Source organism: Caretta caretta, chromosome 17 (assembly GCF_965140235.1).
Source record: "Caretta caretta isolate rCarCar2 chromosome 17, rCarCar1.hap1, whole genome shotgun sequence".
NCBI lineage: Eukaryota > Metazoa > Chordata > Testudines > Cheloniidae > Caretta > Caretta caretta.
Window position 1 is genome coordinate 6,339,010 of NC_134222.1, and position 26,632 is coordinate 6,365,641.

Below are 26,632 nucleotides of genomic sequence, written 5' to 3' on the forward strand. Positions count from 1 at the left end.
GCTCTGAGTTCCATTTCTGTCATTCACTGGGATTATTTCACAGGGTCCTTTACAATCCAAATTTAAATTGGAAGTGCTTAGAAGCACTAGAATCTACTCTCTGCCTTTTTGTGAAACTAGGATGCAAAACTGGTATTTGATCATACCATAGGACAAGAGAAATAAGATGTCTCTCTTTAAAAAGGCCGGGTTAGATGACACTTCACTGGGGACACGAGCAACTTTTGGAAGAACAGTTCAAAGCAAAAATTAGAACTTCATTTAACAATCAAAGCAACTTCCTTTTGTTTTGAAGAAAAGCAAATAGTCCCCCCTGCAGCTACATTATTCAGAATCAGGGCACTGTATATGTCCTCTTGCTTAGAATATCCAAGTATTAGGCAGTAGGGATGCTCTATATCTTCTTGTTATTAACCTAGATTGTAAAATCTTCGGGGCAGGGACTGTTTTAATGCATGTTTGTACAGCGTCTGCCACAATCGGTCTCCAATATCTGAATTCTAAGGACGGTTTATTACAAATAATAAATAGTAATTATGAAGATTCTGCCATCTGGATTCGTGTCCAAAAGGGTCCCATGTACAATGAAGGGTAAAAGGCAAGCGGCAGTCTTGAGGATCTGCTTTTCCAGATGTTTATGAACTACACGATTCTTCCTAACACAAGGATTAGTAAAGCATTTTTATTGTAATGTTGCTACAGTTACTCAACGGAACAGGATGTGTTCACACACGAGAACTTTCATGAAGCTCCAAAGACCAAAGTCTGCTCTCATTGAAGGGGATGTCTACGCCTCAAGCTGGAGGTGCAATTCCCGTCTCAATGAAACATACTGGCACTAGCTCTGACTGAGCCAGTGCGCTAAAAATAGACGCGTCACTGCCCCACGTAGGATCCTGTCCAAGACACCAGGGACACACTTGGGAAGCAAGCTCCTCCAGCTGCTCACGTCGCCAGCTCTACATTGCTGTTTTTAATGGCATGTATGTCTCCTCTATCTGGAAATTAGAGGGCTGGTCTCATTTTCGTGTTCATACAGCTGCTACACAGCCAGCTGGGGGCACACCATTTTTTCAGACCCATTCATAAAAAGAGCTACTTTGTCTTAAATTTATCAGCAATTAAGCAAATGGAAGGATGTTTCCCATCAGATTACAAAGTTTGATCGTAGTTAAACTTGGTGTCCTTCTCAGGTGTTAAAATTTTTCTTCACCGCAATGAATTGGGTAGCATATAGGTGCACGACTGCCCTCTGTTGGACAGCATAAGAATTGCTTAGATGTGTGTCAGAGGCCTGATCAAAGCTAACGAAGATTCTCCGTGAGCTCAAGTTCGAGGGGCTGTGCTTTGGGAGCAGCAGAACCATAGTCTGACTGTTAATTTCTGATTTAAAGAAGCTCCAGTGGGTTGTGACAAATTTGAAGTTCCCAGAAGCACTAAGAATTGTAGCAATTTTTTTTTATCAGCCGTTTGAGTAAACAGACCTTAGACAACTTTGAAAAGAGGAAATGCAGAGATATGATATTTTAATACTGAAAATCAATCGCTGTATGAATTTATTTCACACCATTCCAACAGGAAAGATGCTGAGACCCAAGAGAAGGGGCTACATTACATTTTCAGAGTAGAAAAGACATGCAAACACTGCCTATGAAATTGGAAATCAGTGGCCTATGCAAAATATTCATGACAGTCAAATTATCTTACAACAACTCTAAGGCTGAATCCACATAGAATTCTCTACAATGTAACGCATTGGAGATGAAAGCTGGCGTGTCAGGAAAAAAGGGTGGTAGGGTCTAACAACTTGGAGGAGGAGATATTGAAGATAACACGTACCCCAAGGGCTGAAGACAGAGTCTTTTGAACATCAAAAATCAACTGAGATTGTGCAATTACTCTGTAGTGCATTATTTCAATGCTAAAATGCCAAATGATTAACACTTACAAAAATTAAGAGGGCATCTGAATTTACATAAATGTCTGGACTGACTTCAAGCAAGATGAGATGGTTGAGACAAGAATAAAACATTTTCATGTGTGCACCTTTAAAGCATTTTGTCTTCAAAAAATATTGAGCTTGTTGTGTTTTCTTTAAAAAGAAAAACCCCAAACACTCCCAACAACTATGTACATAAACAGTAAGATACCCAAATCTTTGGCATACAGCCAGGCTCAACTCTGAACATTTTATGGAAGGTTAAAAGTGCACCAGATAAAGGATCTAAGCATTTAGAGAGACAATATTCTTCATGATAGGCACTTTCACGATGACTGTAATGCTTTAAAAAATAATCTCAAATTTCATACAGCTGTATATTTTTATAAAGAGGTTTAAGACGTTTTGCTACTTAAATGGCACTTTCAAAAGACAAGTTGCTCATTTTAGCTAGTATGTGAAGTTTCAAAAGCTAAAAGAACAATCTAAAAGTTATAGAAAACATATTTCTGTAGCCGAAGTACACAGTGTGAAATGTACTAACTGTTCATGCAAGATTTCCAAAAGTGTGTGTTCTTCCCCCACCCCCCGTAAATGAAGAAGCAGATGTAATTGTTTTGATTTAAGAGGAGGGAAAAAAACAACCCTGAACTTCAAAGTCACAATATGTTGCTACTAAAAGTTTACTCTTCAGTCTCCCAACTGGTTTCATTTGCTTTCAAATCTTGAGATCTACAATGTACCTTCTCATATTTAATATATGTTTTCCTGCTGCAAGCCAGTGTGCATATATGTTTTTCATGTATTTAAGCAGAATTATCTTTTATCTTCAATTACACAAGCAGCCCATCTGTGTATTTGAGACCAAAAGCATGTACAGAGAAAACACTATATTAAAATCCCTAGTTCTGGTCTCTTGTTCCTAGGGTTGTGGGAGTGCCTCTGATTGCTCATTAGAGACCCCTCTGCCAAGGAAATTCAAATTCAAATGTTATTTTGTATGGTTCACAACCCTTAACAACTCCATGCTGTTAAATTTTGTTCTGCCACTTTGCTGGAAACAGAACTCCAGGTTGCCTGGTCCTGCCCAAAAGTTTTGGAGGAAATATACAGGCTTGAATCATAGAATATCAGGGTTGGAATGGACCTCAGGAGGTCATCTAGTCCAACCCTCTGCTCAAAGCAGGACCAATCCCCAACTAAATCATCCCAGCCAGGGCTTTGTCAAAGCATTGAGGCCCAAAGCATGTCTATTCAGTACGATCCTGATCCTGAAAAGCGCAGGGCACCCTCAATTCCCACTAACGTCAACACGAGCTGAAAGTACTCAGCCCCTTGTGGGACTGGGACCCTGCGTCCCCCAGCAATACTACGGCACATCTTATTTTCATCTGGTCACAGCAGCTCAAGAAGATGAGCACTGCCTGCTTTTCCATCCCCAACTCAACAGTCCTAGGAAACAATCTGATCATGGAAAAGCTTCCTGAATGTCAACATAATAAATATGGTGATTACCTCACAGTCTGGGCATCATTTCACTGATACGCTGAACAAGAGATTTCAGACATGCCTAAACCTCAAAACCATCGCAATTTCTTTTATGTCTAAAACTTGCTTCACCCCTCGTTATGATTGGATCCCCTAACATCCTAATTTAGAAAAAGAAGGTACTGAATAACTCAGGAAATGGACACATTTTGTGCTGTTACAGTTTTGTTTTCTCTGTGTGTGTGTGGGAGGAGGGGTATGTAAAAGTGTGTACCTCTGCCAAAAACAGTACTGTTGAGTCCCTCATCGCTGCAATTCATTTTGGAGTACTGCAGACCAAAATCATCCTGGTATAGATTCTAATATCCTATGACATAGTGACCCTTTTGTAAGGAGAGCTACAGAAGGACTCTGTGCCCTTCTCCTGAGGGAGAAGGATGCCCTGATGGTGAAAGCTCAAATTATTCAGTGTGTGGCTTTGGTTTGGAGAAGCAGATAAAAGTTTGGAGGCCAGATGATAATCTGGCGAGACTCAGAATAGTTCTTGAAGTCAATGGAGTCACAACAATTCACACCAGCTGAGGATCTGGTCCCAGATGCTTATTAAACTATCTGAGCCTCTTGTATCTAAAAAATGAAGATAGAAATCTCACGAGAGGAGGCTTTTTTTTTTTTTTTAAATTGTATGTCCACCATCCTAGTTCCAGTCCCACCCAGGAACTGGAGGGTCAGAAAACCCCAAATGTGTATCCAAATATTTCACGAACACCTCAAATGGGACTCTGTTTGAGATTGGTTCTAAAGCGGGGCCCAGAGGCAGAGATGGCTGGAAAGGTGGAGTGTATGAATACTTTGTCCAAACAAGTTTCCCCATTGCTAGAAAGTGAAGATAAGTCATTGAGGTTGGGAGGGGGGGAATGGCAGAAGAGGGGTGAACACCTGTGATCCACCAGGATCTCAACATTTTTCAAATTAGTCCGTTTTTACAAATTAAAGTTGATGACGTTGCTTTAAGCAGCTGAGTTTTTCAACCTTGGCCTGATTTTCAGAAATGCCCTTTAATTTTTGCTGACCCACAAATAATTGCACCCACAATAAACTATTTAATTAGTTTAACTGTTTGATTGTGCCTGCCAAAACAAACACACACCCTCTGGATTCCGTTATTTTTAGGCACTAACTAAAAGAGGGCTCAAGACACTTTTAAAACCAGAATCAGGCCCTATCTTTTTCTTATTTGTTGCAGAATGTCTGACCCGTACAGTACTAAACTGACCTTGGAAATACATGTGCGCGGGCGCCCTGATGGAAGCTATAGGTGAAGGCACAATTTGGCCCTCAGTTAACTCAGATGCATCTGTGTAGCATATTCGTATTTGCTCTCCTGAAAGCAGAGAGCAGCTATCAACTGCTTAAAATAAGGATCCATTTTAATTAGAAAACCTTATTTTAAAAATCATTAAATCATTTAAAAATAATAGATTTTAACACATTAGGCTTTTTTTTTTTAAGTTCCACATTTTAAAACGTTGCCAAATGTGTGAATGTACTGCAGACAAATAAGCACGTAGCTCTTGCATGAAGTCTAGAAGAGTTAATGTAAGACCAGGGAATTCTTCTCCGTGAACAAGGGACTCTATGGGAAGATCTCCCTCACCAGGCTAAGGCATGCACAAGGTGTTCTGGCAGTGGAAAGGGGAAGCTGTGGGGTGTGTTTTGTGGTCTGATTTGGGACAGCACTGGGGGAATGAGGAGCATTTAGGGAGAGACTCTCTGGGACTTCCTATTCAGCACATGGGAGAAGGCCACATCTGGATTCTGAGGTAGGCATGAGGGCTCAGCAGCTTTCCATTATCTCACGCTGACTAGCAGACTGCCTTTATCTCTCTCTCTAAAGAAGTCACCCACATTTTAGTCTCCTCTGGACAAGAGTTCTGTAATGTGCTCAGCTTTTATAGCTCCCACTGAAGTCTTTTCATACCCCTCCCCACACCACGTGCCATGCTGGAGCATGTGGGCTGAGCTGAGGGAGCACACGTCTTTGCAATGGGTGGGAGCAGTTGCTAATTCTGTGTCCTCTCCTTTAGTGGCCCCCTGGGCACATTCTTCCTGCCTGGAGTTTTTCCAGACAAAACACCGACAGGAACGGCTGTAGGTGCAGTGTCCGACCCCAGCGGGCCCTTTAAAGACCACAGTATAGTCTTCAACTTAACAGTCAAAGTTCAACTATTGGGCAGATCTTGAAAACGCTTATTGAACAATGGACATGCCAATAAACCATTTACTATGGGAGTGCTCCGGGGAGAAGGACTCACGTGCCTTTTGAGGCAAAATACTACAAACAACTTCCTTGGTGGAAAGAGACATTTCTACAAGCATGTGTTTCCAAATGCTGCCTATGCCAATGGCATTAATAGAATTTCCTAGATGTTCTAAAATAACCAGTCTAGCCAATTCTAGATGCTGTGTTAGATTCACATGGCTACTATAGTTGCTGGAAATCATATGCCTTTGATTAAGAGGTTTTGGGACATCCCACACACTGAACTATGAATGCTGAGGGAGCCTTCTCTAAATTTCCCAGAACTGAAACTGCTGTAGTATTACTCTCCTTGCTGGTCAGCCTATAAAGCAGCACTGACAAGAAGGCACCAATTAGGATTAATATTGGTAGAGATGCATGGATACAAACCTAGGCCTCATACAAAGCCCACTGAAGTCAATGGGAGTCTTTTCATTAAATTCAAAGGGCTTTGGATCAGGCCCATAGGATGAAATCTTGTCCTCACTGAGGTAAATGGCAAAACTCCCATTGACTTCAAAGGGGCATGATTTCACCCCTACTCTCCTTATCTAACAGCTGTGAATGATTGTTTTAAAGTGTCCCTCCACTGTCCTACCTAGTTCTATCAGCAGGGGAAAACCAATTCCCTCTCTATTGGGGGACACAATATGAAAAGTGACATGGTAAAGAGGAAGATTTTGCAATTTATGAGGAAAAAGTGCCACTGGTAACTGAATGTTGATGAATCAAAAACCTGCTAATGTATGAGGAACCATAAAGTGAAACATTAAGAGTTGGCTAGCCACAAAAGAAAAACAGACTTGTCTATTTTCATTGTTTAAGATGAAGTGTAAAAAGGAAATAAAGAGCAGAAATGGGGGGGGGGAAGTCATTTAGGTTTTAAATTTTGTTAAAAGGTTTTAATCTCTCTCTAATCTATTCCTTATATCATCATGGAATTTGGTGTAATTTAAGGAGGTGCTAGCAAAAAAGGTCAAGATTATTTTAAAAACAACATCTATTTTATCCTGGTGTCCCTTTAACCCTTGGCAAAAAAGTTGAAGATCTCTGAGCTAACCAACTTTTAAAAAGAACATTTCGTTTGATGATTCCCTCTAAAACACCTGTATGGAATTATGCTACAGACCTAAACAAATTCTATTTTTGGCCGAGTGTCACTTTGGCTTGGCAGATTTTTCCATTTGCAAAGAATAGTGCCTGCAAAATTATATCTGCATTATTTTTGTCTAAGGATAGTAGCATAGAACATTTAGCAACTATAAACAGAGTAGGATGAAAAATGCTACAACATGAGAAGAGAGATCAGGATATAATCTCTTCTGACCGGATGCCTGCAAGATATCACTGAATTCTCTCTCTCTTACTGCAACCCGTGTGGAGCCAATATGAACTCCCAGCAAAGTGCTTAAAACCCCATTATTTATAATATCTGTTAAATGATGAGACATTGTTTACCTAGATCGCAAGATAAATTCTCACTTACAGAATGCCCGCCTGAGTGTCCTGAAAGTCATCTGTTTTTTATTTAAATGCAAAATGCAATTAGACTCTCAATAACACAGCAGAAGAATTCAATAAGATATGGCTTTTCACTTACAGTTTAATATTAACATTTCCCCATAAATGTTAATGAATAAAAGTCTATTGTTTTATTTATTATACATGGCAGAGGGTAGGAATGGAGAGAAGGATAATATTTCCATACCATGACTGCAACACTCTTTGACTTCCAGGGGAGCTTAGCATCTCCCAGGATTTGACTTAGAGACATCACCTCCTGCTGGTTACAGACAGAAGTGTTGCCGCTAGAAAAGACAATTCCAAGCATTAGGAAGTAGCTGAAGTAATACGCAAGGGCTGAATCAGCTGATCTACAATAAGGTCTTCCATTAAGATGAATCACTTTCTTCTTTCCTCCCCGTTGTCTCTGTCCTCATTTGGCGGTCGATCCTTCCTTACTTCCCTTGCCACTTCCCACTCGCCTCCTGATTAGTTCCCCTCGAACTGCTAGCTATGCCTGCTGAGCCAGTGTGCCAGGGGTGGAGTGAACAAATACGGGTCATCAGAGTGGGGCTGTGGGCCCAAGGCCGTGAGGTTCCTTAGACACTATGGTTAAATGCCAGGCTTGGATAGCAAGTCCAGATTTTCAGAAAGTTCAGATTATTATTTATCTGATAGCCTTTTCGAGAAACATATTAGGGAAATGACCGGTGTCCTAATTAATAGTGAGGCAGCAAACTCTATGAAACGGTAGTAGAAAAGGGTCTGTGCACCTATGAATGGAAAGTGGGGTCTTCTATGGAACGTCCCGCTATTTCACTCCATGCCACAGACTGATGCTGCCCTCCTTTGGCACAGGAGGCTCAGATGGCACTTTACAGTTGCCCATCAATGCTGTTCCGAAATGTGCAGTACTTCCGTTATCTCAGGAACTGAGCTGCTGTCACAACAGTCCCGGTAGCTGCAGGTCTGAGGAGCAAGAGACTGGACGCAGCAGCGGAATACGAGCCTCTGTGGCTGCGTGAAAGAAAAACCACAGGGCCAAGAGGTTGGCCCAGACTGGTGCATTTTCACTGTTTTGGTCTTTGACCTTCCATTTATTGACAAGGATTTTGCCATGTTAATGTGTATTTTGTTGTTTAATGTGACTCATACTTTATGGTATCTTTCTAATAAGAAGTGTTCGTTTAAAAGTTCTCCTGCTTAACAATGCGTTGCTTAAATGGTTTCCCTTCTATTTCCTTCGCTCCTGTTTCCCCTAATGAGCACAATGAATACTTTATGAGGGCTTTTCAATAACTTTGGGTCTTTTCCTTTCACGTTACAGAGAACAGTACATTAATGACCAGAGGCTGGCGTAGATGCTACACAGAGGCCAGAATGGGGATTTAGCTACTGCAGCACATTGTTTCAAATTAAGCAAAGGGACCGATTTTCAACGCATGAAGAAAATGTGTGCTGGGAATCTACATTAATGGAAGGTGCTCAGATACTATGGTGATGGGCAACAGTATAAAACACTGAGATGATTAGATAGATAGATAGATAGATAGATAGATAGATAGATAGATAGATAGATAGATCGGGTGTATACCGATGGATAGAAAGATAGATGCCTGAAGATGGAATCCTTCCCCCTCACTAACCGGGAATCTGGCCAGTCCCTGCCCCCCATTTCTACAATCACTACTTCAGCATCCACCCATCTATCTAAAATACTTATTGGACCTCCCCCCATTCATGCCTAACAATCTTTAACATATTTATCCCCATAACACCCTGTGAAGAAGAGCAGGGCTATTATACCCAATTTACAGATGGGGAGTTGAGGCGCAGAGGGTATGTCTACACTGCAATTAAAAACTGCAGGTGGCCCATGTCAGTTGACTCAGGCTTGCGGGACTCTGGCTAAGGGGCTGTTTAACTGTGGTGGAGACTTTGGGGCTTGGGCTGGAGGTGAGGCCCTGGGACCCCGCAAGTAGGGGGAGGGTTCCAGAGCTCGGGTTCCAGAGCTCGGGGTCCAGCCCGAGCCCGAAAGTCTACACTGCAATTTAACGGCCCCTCAGCCCAAGACCCGCGAGCCTGAGTCATCTGACATGGGCCAGCCACAAGTGTTTAATTGCAAGGTAGACATACCCAGAGGGACTAAACGACTTGCCCAAGGTGGAGCAGGGAACTGAGGTGCAGGTATCATCCTAACTGCTGGACCATCCTTCCTCTCCTACCAGCCAGACTGTAACAACAATGGTGGCCTGCTACACACTCACTACGCAAGGGCTTTGGCCAGGGGATCGGCGTGATCTGGACTCACTTGCTAATATCACCCTTCCCTTAAGTCTGCAGCAGTGCTCTGCAGCATAGAGGGGATGTACAGTCTCCTGGTGTGGCCTCTTTGTGACCTGCCACCTATGCAGCAGAACCACATTCAGTCCTGCTACTCTGGGGACTTTGTGAATCCGTGCAAGGGATTTGTCCTTTTAGGCTCAAAGACCTTGAGCTGGTGTCTAAGGAGGTAGGTGAGAGGGCTCTGGGATCCTCTTTACACTGTTCAAGCAAGAGGGCAGGATCCCTCCATAAAGCACAGGCCTGTGCTAAGATAGGACACTAGCCTGTGCCTCCTGTCCCCAAGTGGGCTATTGTTAATACCAAGGAATACTTTCAGCCTGATTCCTCACTGCTGGACTCCAGTTTTATGCCGATGTAATGAGTTCTGTGTATTTACACTGGCGTAAAACTGGAGTAGTGAATCAGTCCTATAGTACTTATGTACCACATTTCATCCATTGCTCTCAAAGGACTTTACTAAGTGGGTATTATTATCCCCATTCTGCAGATGGGGACACTGAGGCACAGCTGTTTGCCCAAAGTCACAAAGCAAGTCTGTAGCACATCTGAAATTGGAACCCAGGTCTTCTGACACCCGGTGCACTGGACCGTGATGCTAGCAGCAGCAAGTGCTAGCCACCAGATGGTGGATGCACAGGGTGTTGAAACCTGCAAAGTACACATGCACCCATCTTATGGAATGCAGCCCTGGCCTGCCGGATCTGTGCACATGCCTTCATCCTCGCTCTGCTATCATACCACCAGTCAGAGCAGGATTTGGCTCACAAAGAATCTGTAAAACATCAATCTGTCTCAAATGCTGGATAGTGGGAGCCATTTACCCCTACCCAGAAATACTCAGACCCCAAGCTGCAGCCTACATACAAATATCTGCAAGCGCCACTAAAAAGAACCTCAGAATTACAGGCGTTAGAGATGGAGGAGTCCTACTAGGCTACCCAGTCTTCTACCCCTGGCCAGTGCAGGATTGTTCCCTATCGTAGACTCTCTAGAGCTTTGTTTTATCTTTTAAAAGGAAGATTTAATAAAGGAATAAACATGTAAAAAAGCCAAACGGACAGTGTTCCAAACCATGCAATGCAATTACAAAATGACTTTAGAAACTTGTTAAAATCAATCGATTTTGCGGGTACCAACATTTATTTCATTAAGTAGCAAATGCCATCTTGAGGGATTGACACTGCAAGGTACTGAGCGCCCCCAAGAATAGAAGCCAAAAGGATGCTCAGCTCCTTGAAGGGTCAGGCCCAAACAAATCCCTCCAATGGCCTGCTCCCATTCCCATTGAAATCAATGGCAAAAGCCGCAGCGATCCAAAAGGCTACTGCTTTAAAAGGATAAGAGTATATAGGACAGACAAACATGAACGAAGCCACACTAAAAAGAAGGGTTGTTCAGAATTTCATATGGAACACCAATGTTCTGCGGTAAGAGAATTAATCTACTTAATCATTTGAACAACAACAACAGATCTCTAAGGAGAAAGTCAATTGTTTTCCTGCTAACTGCTCGGAGACAAAGCAATGGAAGGAAAATGTCCAGTTCCAATAATGTCATAACTTGATTATAGTCTGCACAGAAGACCTAAAACACTTGGAGAACAGTGAGTAAGAAATTAAGTTTCAAATTAAGTGCCTATAGCGTGCCACTTCTTCATATTATGACAGGAAGGATGCCACTGGGCTTATTTCACATATGCTAGCGGGTGATGCATGGATACAGTAATCATTTAATCACCTCTTACATTTTTTCCATTTCTTTCTCCTAGAGGAATGACAAATCTAGAAATGTGATTCCACTTTGTTTTATTATTATATTGATTTTCCTGCCTAGAGAAAGTGCATTTGTCCTCTAAACCAGCACACTGGCAAGAAAGGGTTAACAAAATGTTTATCACAAGGCTGGCTTCAGAGTTGAAAGTAATGTGATCAGTAATGAATTTTGTGTTACATTAGGTTGTATAAATGGACAGACAAGCGCAGACAACAAGTGGCCAGGAGTCGGGGCTAATCTAATGATGTAAAAATAGAGACAGCACCAATTATACGTGGGGCCAGCTCAGAGCTCCTGCAGGGACTGCAAATGAATAGGTACAAATCAAATTACTGACTAATAGACGCACTACAAGAGAGGGCAGTCAATGCTAAACGCATTAGGGCCTTGTGACCTCTCCGCTCTGAACAGCAGAATCCTAAATTTGACTTAAAAAAAAAATCAAAGAAACTCTTGTTTGGTTAAGAAGAGAGATAAAACAATGTTGCTTGTTAAATGAATGAAAACATTTAATATTTTTTTTTTACCCTTTGTTACCATCTTATGTGAGTACTGGACATTTCCGAAAACCTTTTCAAAGCTGACAGAGGTTTTGCTTTAAAAACAACAAGAAATATTCTCTGTGCAAAAGTTAAGACCTGATAACAATGCAGTTATGTTACATACCAAAACATTTCAAAGCCATGTGCCTCTCTGTGGAGATGTTTTTTACTGCTACTTCAACGGCTGTGTCTGTATCAAAAATAAAATATTTCTTTAATTTGTTTTTAAATAATAATAAAAAATAAAAAGGATTTTCCCAAAACAACATTTGATTATAAATAAATGCAATTGACCAGCTTATCAAATGGTAGAAAGTCAGATTTGTCTATTGGTACGCACACCCCCTTTAGAAACATCACGAGACTTGCAGCTTCTTCTGCAAATGGCAATGAACCTAAATTCACACTGAAAATATTTTTAGTATCGGCATCATTGTCTCCATTCAAAACGCCCCTAAATAATGTGTGACCCAAAAGAAACTTCAGTGAAAGATACAGTTGCTCTTTTTCAAGCTAGCTGCAGCTAACAGAAGCTTTAAAGGGGAAATGGCTGATTTGGCAGCATGTGGCTGGAGAGCTTTGCTGTTCCCCACAGTGCACGTTTAAAAATGGTTAACAGTCAACGTTCAAAGGATTTGGTAATAGTTATTAAGTTAAGAATGCATTTGTTGGCCCTATTGCGTGTATGAGTTGTCTGTTAAGGGAAAGTATATGGACAGTCACATAAAATGCACACTTGTGTGCAACCTGAAGTTGTCCAGGACAAGAGAATGGGAACCCAATTTTAGGGTATCTAATGCATTTAGCAGGATGTATAGCAGCTAAGACAGGCATACATATGTGGCACATGACAAGACAAAGCTCTTGAAAGCAGACACAGGGTGTGCTAGAATGGAGATAAGACTACACAGACACTACACAGAAGAAAACTACTTGGAGGACAATGACTACAATTATACTGAAGAAATTTCATAAAGTTAAATCACACCCATTACAGGGTGGAATTTAAAAGCTATCAGACGACACTAAACACCACACGTCTGGATAAGTTTTCAGTGTAGCGTGCAAGAAATTTGGCATGCAGTGCCAAATCCTCATTCGGTGTAATTCAGCGCAGCTCCATTGATTTGTGGGAAGATGCACCAATTTTCACCGGCTGAGGAACTGGTGTGTGATGGCTGTCACGACTGATGAGAGATACACATTTATATCTCTGAACCGTGCTCATAATGTACCTGGAAGAACTTACATTGCCGTACAGTGTGTGAGAGATAATTGAATGAGAATCTGTTCATGTAATAACGACTGCAAATGTGTGCTTCTCCTACACTGCACTTTGAAAAATGTACCTCTGAAAGACTCCTATATATTGAAAAAATATTGAGACTTTATTCAGATGAATCGTGTGACGTAGACATTGTTTGGAGCTCTTGGAGTTATCCAAGGGGGAGAATTTGGTCTCAGAGCCTGGGATGAATGCCCCAGACATTCAAAGCCCCCTTTTAGTAGAAAGGTCATTTTATGTGTCTGTTTGCTGCCCAAGCTGCCTTTGCATTGAATCTGTGCAGATGTCTGCCTAAAACGCCCTTCAGACGGCACATCAATTATGTCGAATTTTTGTCCACCACCCAGTTCAAGGTTGGAACTGAGAAAAGAGTTACAGAGAAGAGAAGGAACAAAATTCCCTTAGTTAAAATAAAGGAAGAAGGAAAGGAAAGAAGAGGAAGGAAGGGACGTTGTATCTTTTAACTAATTACAATTCAAGCTCTGACAATCACTGTGTGTGGCTAACACCTTTCCTTGGACTAAACATCCAAAGGTAGGTGTCTACTCATCTTTGAGTCTCCACACACAGAGTTTGTGACCTTACCCATTTGTTCTACACAGACGTTGTTCAGCATTGGCAGAATTCAACAATCAGTGGGAATGAGATTCATTTGCTCCTCAATTTTAGGCAGATGAACATCTTTTTGAAGTCAATACAGGCACGCATTGTTCCCTTTATTTCTTTTCATGAACTTCAGAGATAGGCGCAAACCACAAAAGTCATATAAGGATTTCAAAAAACTTCCCCTCCCAAAGCTCGAAGGTGTTCAGGTCTGGGATTTTGGTTCAACCCAGGGTAACATTATGGTAACCAGACGCAACATTTGATTCTAGATGTGCTTTCAGATTCTGAGCTTTCCTGAAATTTTCTCATACCTATCTTCAAGTTTGTGGATTCGAATTTTGCTCAGTTTCACACTGAAAGGCCACCTTCAGTTCACCCAACTGCAAAACGGGTGCCTGATCCATTGGGTTAAAGCAGTCAGAGGCAGGCTGATGTGATGCTGGCCACATCACTCCTGTGTCCCACTGGCTATGAAACTGCTCTGCCTCAACCACGTCAGCCTGCTGAGCCATTGGAACTTTGACTTTTTGACCTTTTCTGTTCCTAAACTTCCAAAGTTGGTAGTTAAACAGACTACCAGCATTTTTGCAGGGGTCTGTTAAGGTAAAAAATTTACCTTGGCCTTTTATGGAAACTTCGCATTAGAACTGGTTTAGAATTGGTTTAAAATATTTCCCTTTAAATTCTGTTCTTACTGCTCTATACAAATCTTGTTGGTTTTATTGACCATGATAATGGCAATGACAGAAGTTCGCTGGGGGCAAAATTCATAGTTAGAGGTGGGCCCAAACTTCAAAAATTGGGGATCTTTCTGCAGGGTCTGAATACAGGATTTTAGCTTGAACCCATCTCTGCTCCTGACACATGATCCAAATTAATTTAGAGAAACAGATTATTATTTTGCTTATGATTTAGGATGCAAACTGACCTAACGCAAGGCTTTATATTTTATGATCAGTAAGAAGGCACACATTCTTACAAAGAAAAATCTTACAAATATATAGCAACCAAAGGTATTATTTGCAAAATAAAGTAGATATGAGCCAGCAATATAATCCTGAGGCTGAGATACAAACAGTAATGGGGAAGATTTAGCAGAAGAGCACACTAATATGAACTTAGAATCATCTGAGGAGAGTGAGTCAGATTCTACACTTACGAAGTCCCATTGACTTCAGTGGCATTACGCTCATAGTACTGCATTTGATGGGGCACTCGTGCCAGCATCGAGTCTACCAATGTAAAGCAGACTGAAGGCAGATTCCCTTACCCTATGCTAAGAAAATATCCCAAACAGTGTGAAATACACTTACGCTGTTTGTGTGTGAGGGGGTTTACAGGTGATCGGTGACTTATTCTTTGCAGACAAGTTTCTCCCTTCTAGACTTCTTAATGAATTAAATCTGCTGAAAGCATCCATCACTGCATTATCTGATACATACATGTATGCATTATCAGATGCATACATCTGATGAAGTGAGCTGTAGCTCACGAAAGCTCATGCTCAAATAAATTGGTTAGTCTCTAAGGTGCCACAAGTACTCCTTTTCTTTTTGCGAATACAGACTAACACGGCTGTTCCTCTGAAACCTGCATTATCTATGCGCTTTATAGAAATAATAGTAAGCCTGCATAATTGCTGAGAATTATTCTTATGCTGCAAAGACATGCTGAAGTCAATAGGGCAGAGGCAACTCAGCCTATGGGTTAAACCTCCCCCCAAGCCCACCCAGGGGGGCTGAGTTGCAATTCCCCGCCGCCCCCTTTGCTGCAAAGCTGCAGCAGAGCCAACCATAGCCACGACCGCTGCCCTGAAGTTGCAGCGGTCCCATTGCTCCATGAGATTGAATGGCCAGTGGCAGATCCACTGGCCTCACTATGCTCCTCACATCCCTTAACTCAGCTGCTCAGGGAAGTGGACGGAGCCCCTATAGAGCTGGGTTCCACTGTATGCATGGGGCATGTTTGTCTTGTGGTGTCGTCCAGATCTTGCCCTCCACAGAATCAAACTGCCCTGGGTCCTTTGCTTCTGAGGCCTACTACAGTCACAGAGGAGGGGGGCGGAATTTGTCCCCCATGGTACTTAGCACATTTAGCTCCAACAGCACTCAGAAGTGCGATACCGCGCAGCAGAAATACTCTTCCTTGGTTATACTTCAGAACACTTATTTTTAGCCACACTGCAAGTCTCATCCCAGATTGTGGACTAAATTCCTGTTTTAAGTCTAGAGATGATCAAAAAGATCTGGAAGCTTAAGAAATGTACATTTGGGAAGCCTGCATAAATTAATGCACTTACTGATTATAGTAAATTTTTGGCTGGGTGGGTGGGAGAGAGGAGAATTACCTAGGGTGGAATTCATATGTCAAACCCGAGACAAAATAATACATTGTTACAGCAGCATTTCCAAGTAATAGAGCAGGTAAGAAACAAAGAATTAGTTAATATCTACGGCAAAAAATGGACCTTTGGATTATGAGCATGTGTTTCATGTGCATTATTATAGGTATCAATCCTGATTACTATACAAATCTACATGCCAACTATGTCCTAACTGTTAAGGCATTAAAAGAATCTATTTATCTCTTGCCATAAGAGCATGTCAGAGCCAATTGAGCACTTGATAATGTCTCCCTGTCCATTCCATTGTCCATTTATTCTTTTGTCCATCCACAGAGAACTAAGCACAGAGCATGTTTCAATTCAGTGCTAGTAGTTTTTACTCTTTTACGTCACAGTTCACATAAAATTTTGTGGTTTAGTAAATGCCTTTAAAATGTTTTTAAACACTGTGTCTGCAAAGTATTCAAGAAGCATAATAAAGGATTAAACCCAGCCACCACTTCAAGTCAAAATAAGTCACTTTTAGGATAATTAGAGATGGGGATTATAAATTATATAATTTTGGGTCCAACGCAGCACTATAAATACTGTATTTGGAGTCAGTAGCAATATAGAAACTAATGGGAGAGGGAAGCAAATTTATGGTGTTCCTCAGCGCAGATGTCTTTGCTATCATTTCATCCGACTGACTGGGCAAACAGGAATTCTAAGAAGCAAGGACCATGCTAAACGTTTGTGTGTTTTTATAAAAGAGACAAATGGCTAATTCAGCCAAAGACTGTCAAGATGTGGCTAGCTTTGGGGGGTGGGGGGGGTGGGGGGTTAAAATAATCCTACTTACTAGGAGCCAACAAGGACACTTCTCTGTTTGATCTGGGGTGATATACCATCAATTTATCTTTTTCTATTTCCTAACCAGTATATAGCTGCCAGCACTTTAATGTGCTATGCAGCTGTTTGGCAAATGGCTGGTTGCCAGTCTGTCTGAGAAAAACTACCCCATGTTACTGATGTGGGTTGATTCCCTGGGCAAGCGGATCTTCCACATCTCAACACAGTAGGACAGCACACTTTATAAGACCATCTGATAATGTGGATCTCATGAAAGGGGCAAGCTGAGTTCAAGAGTAGATATGGGGTGGGAATGTGGGGGTGAGGTGCACAGAGGCGTTCAGAGCCTTAGGAATCAGTTTTATCTCCTGTATGAAACCAACACTTGCCAGGTTTTGAGCCTAGAATCCCAGTTCGTGAGAAGAAAATGTGGTACTGACTAGACAGAGCCCTGTGCATAATAACAAACAACAACATGGTTGAGGGCTAATATGCATGTAACTCACAGGTGTTACCCACTACTACACTAGGATACCTACAATTCATGCTTTTGCGTGGTATATAAGCTTACACTGTACAAAGATTATCCACAGGAAACATACATGTGCATGGGGGGAAAAGAGGAGAATGATCTTTTTAGAAGACTTTTAATTTAGTGATGGCTTCCCTCTGAAAATTGTTCACCTTTGTTTTCACCCTTATAAACCTCCTATGCGCTAAATACTGTGGCCTAAATTTCATCTTTGTTATATCAGTTTAACCCCCAATGAAACGGATGCTCGTTGCAATTAGTAGGGTTGCACCTGTGAAACTGAAAGGAAAATGTAGCACTAGGTTTCTTTTTTCTTTTTTGATTTATAATCTGCAGCCACCAGAATCTCTGGGTGCACTTACAAATATTTGAAGAACAGACATCAGCTTCTGAAGCGGAAATTCCAACTGCTTTGGGGGAACTACTCATAACAACAAAGCAATCCTGTTTCCAGAATGGAAGTTTCCTAATATTAGAAGACTTTTTTTTTTTTTAAACTCTTTCCAGGTACTGGATCCAGAGCTCTTGCAGCTCCTGCTAAAGCTAATAGGCCGGATCCTGTAGTGTGCATGAGCTGGAAAGCATGCAGGACAAGGAGGTGTGTGCAAAAGAGGCTTGAAGCTCACCTCTTGATTCCCTTGGTCTGGCTGCAGCTTGAGTAATATTCTAAATGTCACTAGGCTGCGGCAGCCACAGGGCAGTGAAAACACAGCTGGGGATTAGTATAGTACAAGGGTGCTCCATTTTCTCTGGCCATTCCTCCTTTTCCCTGCTCTGCTGGCAGCAGGAAAATTGAGGGGGGTACGAGCCCCTATGTTAGCTGAACACCACTAGAGGCTTCTTCTTAAATGGTGATGGATCTTCCTTCGGCTACTTAAAGCAACTTTAGGGCCACATTACACTAGTGGTGTGGTGCAAAGAAGCCATGCAGGAGCATCTGGCCCAATATTTGTAAGGGTATTTAAGGCCCGTGTAAGGTCTAACTGAAGGATAAGAGCCAGCTCCCATGAACTGCAGTCACTAGTCACCTTAACCCAGCATCTCCAGATTGCTTTAACTGTCACAGCAAGTGACATCCTACAAAATCCACTACCCTTTGAGAAGGCTGTAAAATGCACAGGCTGGGAGTGAAGATGGCCCGTCGCTTTATATGGAGAATGCCCTTCCAAAGTGCATTATAGCTGGTATCAATACGGACCGAAATAAATAAAGCACTTTTAGAGCGTTTTCCATTTTTACAGCACTTTGAAAATGTTAGAGGATTAATCTCCACTGCAATCCTGTGAGGTATCGTTATCCTTATCTTACAGAGGAGGGAATTAAGTCAAAGGGACCTTACGTAACTTGCCCAAGGCAACAACAGGAATAAGTACAAGGGCTGGAATTGGAACCCAGATCAGGTGCTTAGATCACCACTTTCTGTCAGCTGCCAATCTTAAACTGCCACTTAATTCCATCTTCATTCAGCAACAATGTATAAAGTCCGAGAGGCTCCAAACAGGTCAAAGATTACCACCGTGGGATGTAAAGGCTGCTTCTGGACCAAGCAAGTGGCCAAGTTATATCTATTTGACATGACATGTGCAAGCCCCAGGTTTCCCATTCCCAGACTCTTCCTTGAGACAGCAGGGACTGGCAGCTCAATGATAAAGGTGGAGCATCTTGGGTTGCTCAACAGTGACTCCCCTGCAAATTAAGGGCCAGCACCGATGGGAGTCCTGTTCAGTCCTCTACAGCCAGAACAACAACAGGGGACTAATGGGGGGACAGTGGAATGGGGAACCCTCAGGAATAAAGAGCAAAAAGAGAAAAGGCAGTTTCCAACCCACAAGGCCTTACATAATGCCAATATGTTGGCATGTTCATATGTTACTGTTACAGCTCGTTCTTTTTTTCTTCCCAGGCATCTCGCCAAAATGAGGACATGGTGACAAATGAGTGGGCATCTGATATGAGAAGCTACTACTGATATTAGCTGCTGGTCACAACACAAACAGTGCACAGATCATAGACAGATATGTCCTTTTACTCGAGGGTATTTTAAAAACAATTCAGAATTAACAAGAGAAGTAAAACCCACCATTACTCTGAGCGCTAGCATTTCTGAGCGATTCCTGTCTCTAGGGCTGCTGTGAGCAATGTAATCTCTGAAGTGCCATTCCATTTATGTAAATACATTGTATAATTTATCAATATAATGGACAGTGATGAAGATGGATTAATTTGGATTACAGAACCAGCACTATATAGTGGCTTTACAGAGAACAGATAATTACACAGACAGAATCTAATTTGAATGTTGTTTTGATCATTGTCTGCATGAGCAACGGTTTGAGGAAGCATCTGATGCTCAGAGGTGCTCAACTCTTTGGGCCCACGTCACTAGAGCAATACAGAAAATAAAAAAGCCTAAAATGTGAATATTTCTCTTAAAGTCATTTTGAGGATTGCAAGATTCTGTACTTATGGGATCTGCCAATATTTTCTTCCTATTAAAGATTGCTCCCATGTTGGGGAAGACTCTCGCAAAAGCCATGTAATCTCTGAGGTGTCATGTGTGTGGTTTGCTGAGAAAAAGGGAAGCAAAATTTTAACGAGTTAAAAAAAAATCACCATTGGGTGAGATGTATGTGATCTCTGATCACATTTCTTCTTTGTACCTGTTCCTGATCCCACTATGTCCCTGCTGGGTGACTCAGACATTGCATCAGCCAGCCGTTCCCGAAGGCCCTCTTCGGTGTGCTCGATGGAAGACATGTGACGGAGACCAAAGCTCTCAGGCCAACTTCCACAGACTTCCAGCAGGGTCACGCTCCGATCAAAGGCACCTTTAACAAACAAATGGGAAATGCTCGTTGACTAGTGTAGACACCAGAACTAACCTACATCCATACCCAAAATAGGTTAACATTGAAATAATTCACAGAAAAGGAAGAACTGTTTGGAATCTGAGTTCACAACGTATCTGAAAGACAAATGTTGGCACATTAATTAAAATAGTGATATTAAAATACACAATGCGTAGCAGAAACGGGTAGTTACAGCCTAAACTAGTAGCCTTTTTTGATCATTTGAAAGCAAAACTGTCAGGTTAAAAATCATGGGCCTCATTCTGTTCTCACACTAGTGTGAAACAGGAGTAACTCCAATGAAGTGAACGTAATTACACCAGTGTAAAGCCAGTATAAGTGAGAGCATTTATTTTTTTAAAAATCTGTGTCTATGTCACTAATAACATCTTAGACAATTAAAAATGAATTTTTAAAAAAAATCTGATTTGTCTTTTACTGTGTATTTGTTCAACTTTTTGCATTCCTCTCAACTGGGACAATGAAAATAGACTAGTTGTTTCCTTTTTGCTTACAGCCAAAATTTCTAGCCGATTTCATTTTCATGCTCTCATGCAGCAGCACAATATTGTGGTCTTTGGGCTTTGAACACTGCTGTGGAGGGTGGAGTGTAATGTTAAGTCTATTTTTAAAAAATGTTTCCAGCGGAATAAAAAAGCACTTCTATTGATCTTAGATTCGGTGTGAGCATGTTTCTACAAAAATGACATTTTAGGCCAGATAGAGCTAAACAGCGCCCCTTTCATCAGTGATGCAATAGTGGAGATGCTGGCTGTTGTGACAGAGTGCAACGATACAGTCTCCAGAAAAGATACTTAAACTAATTCCTTAACGTGCAGTTGTTTCCTAATTCAAAATAGTACATGATGTTCTGTTGAATGCAAAGATTAGATTCTGAATCCAAGATCACTTCAAAGTACAAATTAAAATTATTCTACTTTATTATACAGCAAGTCTTCTGTGAAGGCTTACTTTAAATCATTCCCACTTGGAACACGATTACAGTTATGCTTTGTTGCTTCAAGCACATACCATTTACTCAACTATTAGGAAACCGAATATGCAGCATTTATTGTGCCTGGTTTCTGCCAGCCTATGAAGGGGAAAAAATGCAAATGCCAATGTTTCTCAAAGTTAAAAGTACATGAAACACGTCCTTGTTATCAGGCCTTTGGTTCTCCCCTTTGATCAGCCGTCAGAAACTATCTACACTTGTACACTGTGACTGTACAGCTTCATAGCACACTCTCTGCCAATGACAGGTGGTAATAGAAAGGGTGAGAGACCAAGCCCTGCGGCAGGCGTCCCTTCCTCTGATAACGTCCAAAGTACTGGGTGATAACCGTTAGTAAACACTCGGGGAGCCAGTTAATCCATACATCAGCAAAGAGGGGCAGATAATTTTGAACTCTAATAGCATGGACAAAAGCACAGGGGATGGCATTCAGGGATTTATATGGGCTGCAATGGTGACTTCTGGCTCCCGAATTTCATCAGCGCATACAGCTTTGATTTATCTCTTTGCCTGGCTGCAGAGTAGATTCCTGGCATTAGAAAACCATCAACACTGCAACAGGCCTCTACGGAATGGGAACGTGCCACATATGCACTTGCACTTTGGATGAATCCCAGGTGGGACCTAGAGGAAGAATGACCAAATAGTTCAGCTTTTTAATGGGCCTTTGGATTAATATGGCTTCTCCAGCCACTTAGTTTGTTTTTTAAGGAAGGCCTATAAAGGCCCGTTGGAGAAAATGCAGAGAGGCGGGGGAAAGTCCCCTATATTCTGATTTATGCCTCGCTTCCATGTTGCCAGCTTCCCTAACTGTACATGAAATAACAAGATTTGGCTCTTTTTCTTTTTTTTTAATACTTCTCTTTTCAGAATGTTCATGGGGCCAAATCTGGAGGCCCTAACTCAGCTTCTACTCTGACAATCCCCCACTCATTTCAATAACTTTGGTAGGCCATGTAAATACCTAGATAATCATTATGGAACTTTTAAACCGAATGCAAATATAATATGGTACAGGGAGGACTTTTAGAAACTCCCCCAGGTTTTTCCCATTGAGCTAGAGAACGATAATGAGAGATCTATTCTTTATTAGTGTCAGCTCTTATTCTGAAAGCAAGAAGCTAAACAATTCCTGCCCCATGAGCAGACATATGAATAATAAAGCAAATGTTTTTTGAAGCTCTGCCAAGATGACTGCATACGTGCACAAGTAGAAACTTCACAGAGTGCCCCTCTCTAGTTCCAGAGATACTTGAGTGAGAGCAAAGGAGACAAGTGTAGCCTTACCTCTACAATCAGGGCCCCAGAGCTGCCAAAAGTTCTTAGCAGCAACGTGTGAGGTGCAAGTGTTAATGTAAATGCAGGTTACAGGGATTAACTGCATCCAATGCTTTCTTGTAAAATAAACTGAAAGGCTTGTGAAGCTCTAGTGTTATCTTTTTCTCCCTTTTCACTCCTTTTCCACATTATGTGTACATGTCTGGTAATAAATTTCATGTCAGGGCATCTAGCTACGATTCACCCACCACAACTGTAGGCCCCAGCTTGATTATCAGTCTGTCTTTGAATAGCATGGAATGGGGGTGCAAAGGGGCTTTATGCTGGCAGATAATCTCCGACTGGGGTACTGGGCTCCACAAATGTATTCTTACTTTATTATGTAACACTGATTTGTTAAACTGGCTCTACAACAGAGCAACACACAAAAACGCTGCAAAGAGCTAACCGGACTATGGAGTGTTTGAGAGTATCAGCTAATCATAATCTATAACCAAAAAAATAAAATAAAAATCAATCCATCCATCTTTATCCATCCATTTATCATATTTACACAGCGCCAAACACTGTATAATCTAGGTGCCATAATGGAGGATGGAATAGAGATGGGCCATAACTGCTACCATTTATACAATTCATGCCCTCCCTGATCCTTGGCGATTCAGATAAAATGGAACCTAACCCTAAACCGTCTGGGTTATTTTGTACTGTTAAGCCAAAAATCACCAGTTTTGCCTGTCTTCACAGTAAAAAGTCTATCTTAAATATCCTCAGGAAGACTAAGATTACTTGCCATGTATCTTCAAATATGCCTTGCCACTGGATCAGTAGACTACAGTCTTATCAAACGGAAATAATTCTCCAATTGTAGAATTAAGACCCGAATATTTTTACATTTTGGACGATAGCTTTGTGAAATGAATGAAATCACTCGCGGGCTGGTAATTTCCAAAGAGTTTTAATGTTCTTTGCCTTGTGTACACCATTATTAGTGGGTCAAGAAAACTCACGATATCCAATCTAAACTGATAACAGCTAATCATATCCTTGCTATTTATGAAATTGTTTTACTTTTTCATTTTACTGTTTGCTCCAATGTCCCCTTTTCAATACTTGTACCAGAAGTTCCAGTATTTGAATAGCTAGCTCATCAAATTTCTCATCACTGGGCAGGCTGTGTCTTAAGAATAAGACTTAAAACATTATTCGGCTCTCAAAATCCACGAAATACAGCCAGAAGTTAATGGCAATACCGATAAGGTTAGGGAAAGCATGGTGCCAATTAAATGGATTACAAAACGTTTGACAGAGAGCAGACTCTGAAGGGTGTGTTTACTGACAAACTGCTGAAACCTTACTGACAACCACAAAAATAAGACTATGATGTGTGAATCAATCTATTCTGCTATGTTAATCTAGTAACATATTTTCTCTGTTGGTGAACAAGTTTGCATGTAGATGGAGAAATTAATTTAGGAACATCCCAAGAGAGAAGCAAAACAGGTACCATTTTAGCAACAAAAGTTTATGGGTGAAATCCTGGTCTCAATGAAGTAATGGCAAAACTCCCATTCACTTCAATGAGTCAGAATTTCACCCTATGGGCAGACAGCTTTGACATGAACAGCAAATTCACCTCTCTCCTTATGTACTAAAGATGGGCCCATAGTGAACCCCTTCCATACTTCTGTAGCATCTGACATGCTTTATTAAGCAAACAGTTATAATAATTATAATTTAATTGGAAATTACTATTGTTATTTTAAAAAAATCAAATACATCTTTATAACAAAATCTATGAGCAGGAGTGACTTTCTCTGTAGAATCAAAAAAGAATGTAGATAAATGTTGCAGCTGAATACCTCTACTTGAATATCAAGATTCTCAAACATTTCAGGGTGAGTCCATCTCTGATAAGAATGCTTTGCAATTCTAGTATGTTTATCTTTACAATATCCAAAAGCATTATGGAGCAATTCTGCCCTCAGATAGGCACATGCAACTCCTCCTGATTCTAACACATAGAAGACAATTTTCTTCTGTAAGCCTAATTCTTTTCTTATACTAGTCTTACCGTTGTGTAACTCCACTGATGCTGGTCTTATATTGGAGTTACTCCTTATTTACACTAGTGAAAGTGAAATCAGAACTAGACCCTCTGTCTGTTGCTTAACAATTCTCCAGCTTTAACAACAGCCTAGATTTCTCTTATTATTTATACTAAATCACCTTGCTTATATTGCATGGTTTTTCTTTAATATTACAATTGTTTCAGGCCTTTAAAATAAAATAAAATTTAAATTAAGTTCCATAGTGGGAAAAAATCCCAAGTCCTTGGAAACCTTCTTTATTTTCACAGTTAGCAACACCAACCAAAGACCAAGAAAACCGGGCCAGCTTAGTTTCTTCTCTGGAAAAAAAAAATAAAACCCTGGTGCTTAAAAAAATGTTTAAACATATTTTAATGGTTCTAGTATGTTATTTTTCTAAGTCAAAATTGCTAAGCTATATCTTTCACCATGGCCCTTTAATTCAAAAGCCAGGGGAAATTTTTTTTCATTAAAATTCTAGGATGGCTTTGGTTAAAATATGAAATCAAGTAGCTCCATTTCCTGTCTTCTGAGGAACAGTAAATCAAAAATAATATGTTATCCAAAAATATAGTAATGGTTCTATTAAATGGTTTGACAGTTCTGAGCCTCACCTTGCATATTGCAACACCCACATGAGCAAAAATAACAGAGTAAATAGGAAAGGAAATGACCTGCCAATTTTAATCAAGAAAAGATGCCTCCCTCCCAGGAAAGAGACATGAGCTTGACTCCACTGGAGATGGCAAAGTCTGGAAGTGTTATTGAGACAGTCCCTGAGGGAGAGGAAGTGCTTCGCATCACTGCACTGCTACCTTCTCTGGCTGATTAAGAAGCATGGATGGGCTTTGAAGGCAGTCCCGACCCATCCTGGACCGGAAATATTGGTGACCACAATGTAAGTGTCTGTAAAATTGAGCTATGGGAGAGAACCCCATGGGGGGGAGGGAGGATGGAAATTTCCTGCTCAAAGTAAAGAGGCAAATTATAACATTTGAATAGCACTGGTTGAACTTTCCTACAGCATTTGCCAATTCACTTTCATGCTATAACTCTGTTACTCCAAGGGGATTGCTACAAAGCAGCAGCATTTAGTTCTTACTTGAACAGGGACCTGTCCAAATTCCACTGTTAACTATAGAGGAAACGGAGCCTTCCCTAAACGGCAGTATATTTGACTTTTATATGTGTAGCCATGCTCAGCTGCATGCTATGTGGACTCTGTCTGGAGTACGGTTCACATATTTCTTTCTACTTCATATGTGGTATGTACACTTCTACTTGTGTCTGACAAACTTCAGAAACGATTCGCCCTCTGTATGTTTTTAATAACTCAAGGCTCAGGTGTTAATGATCAGCTCTGGAAATGGTTGCATATGAAGGCAAGTCCATTTACCCATCCTCCTTCCCTTCCCCTCCCCTCTCCATACTGTCTTTCTCCAAAATCGTTCACAGGAATGCTGTAAACAGGACATTACTCACCATTACTGTATCCTGACAGTACTGTCTATGGACCTAGTGCAACTGGATGCTGAGCACCCTCAAATCCTTTTGAAACCCTGGGAGACTAAGGCTGCTCACCTTGAGTGACCGGGCTTCTAGGTTCTTTCCAGCAGACTTTGTTGTCACAGATGAGAATGCTTTTTATTTAATTATAGACAAGTTAAAAACAGATATGAGAGAGAGTGGATGAGCATGATCAAAAGTAAAATCTGGCCCCACCTTGGTGACACAGAGGGGCCTAAAGCACTGTGGAAGCAGAGTGGTTCTATGGATGGCGGGAGGGAACAGGTTAAGCAGGGGCAGTGCATATGGTTTTGTCCACACTGCGCTTTGGATATCATGTACTTCCATTGCCCAAAACACGCCCTCGAGGGAGAGTCCAAGGGCTATGGATATTAAAGACCTC

The 26,632-nt window shown here is 41.2% G+C and overlaps 1 protein-coding gene across 12 annotated transcripts in view; it reads right to left on the reverse strand.

Moving 5' to 3' along the window:
• Positions 1-26,632, reverse strand: part of BCAS3 (BCAS3 microtubule associated cell migration factor) — a 510,082-nt gene that overhangs the window by 10,695 nt on the left and 472,755 nt on the right. For 8 of the 12 annotated variants that reach the window (XM_048824521.2, XM_048824531.2, XM_048824525.2 and 5 more), the window contains 2 exons: positions 20,152-20,319; positions 12,018-12,083 (listed from right to left, as the gene is read on the reverse strand). In XM_048824521.2, the coding sequence (XP_048680478.1) occupies positions 12,018-12,083; positions 20,152-20,319 (234 nt within the window). Of the gene's footprint in view, positions 1-12,017; positions 12,084-20,104; positions 20,320-26,632 lie in introns of all 12 variants that reach the window. The other 4 variants (XM_048824526.2, XM_048824527.2, XM_048824530.2 and 1 more) reach the window with 3 other exon arrangements.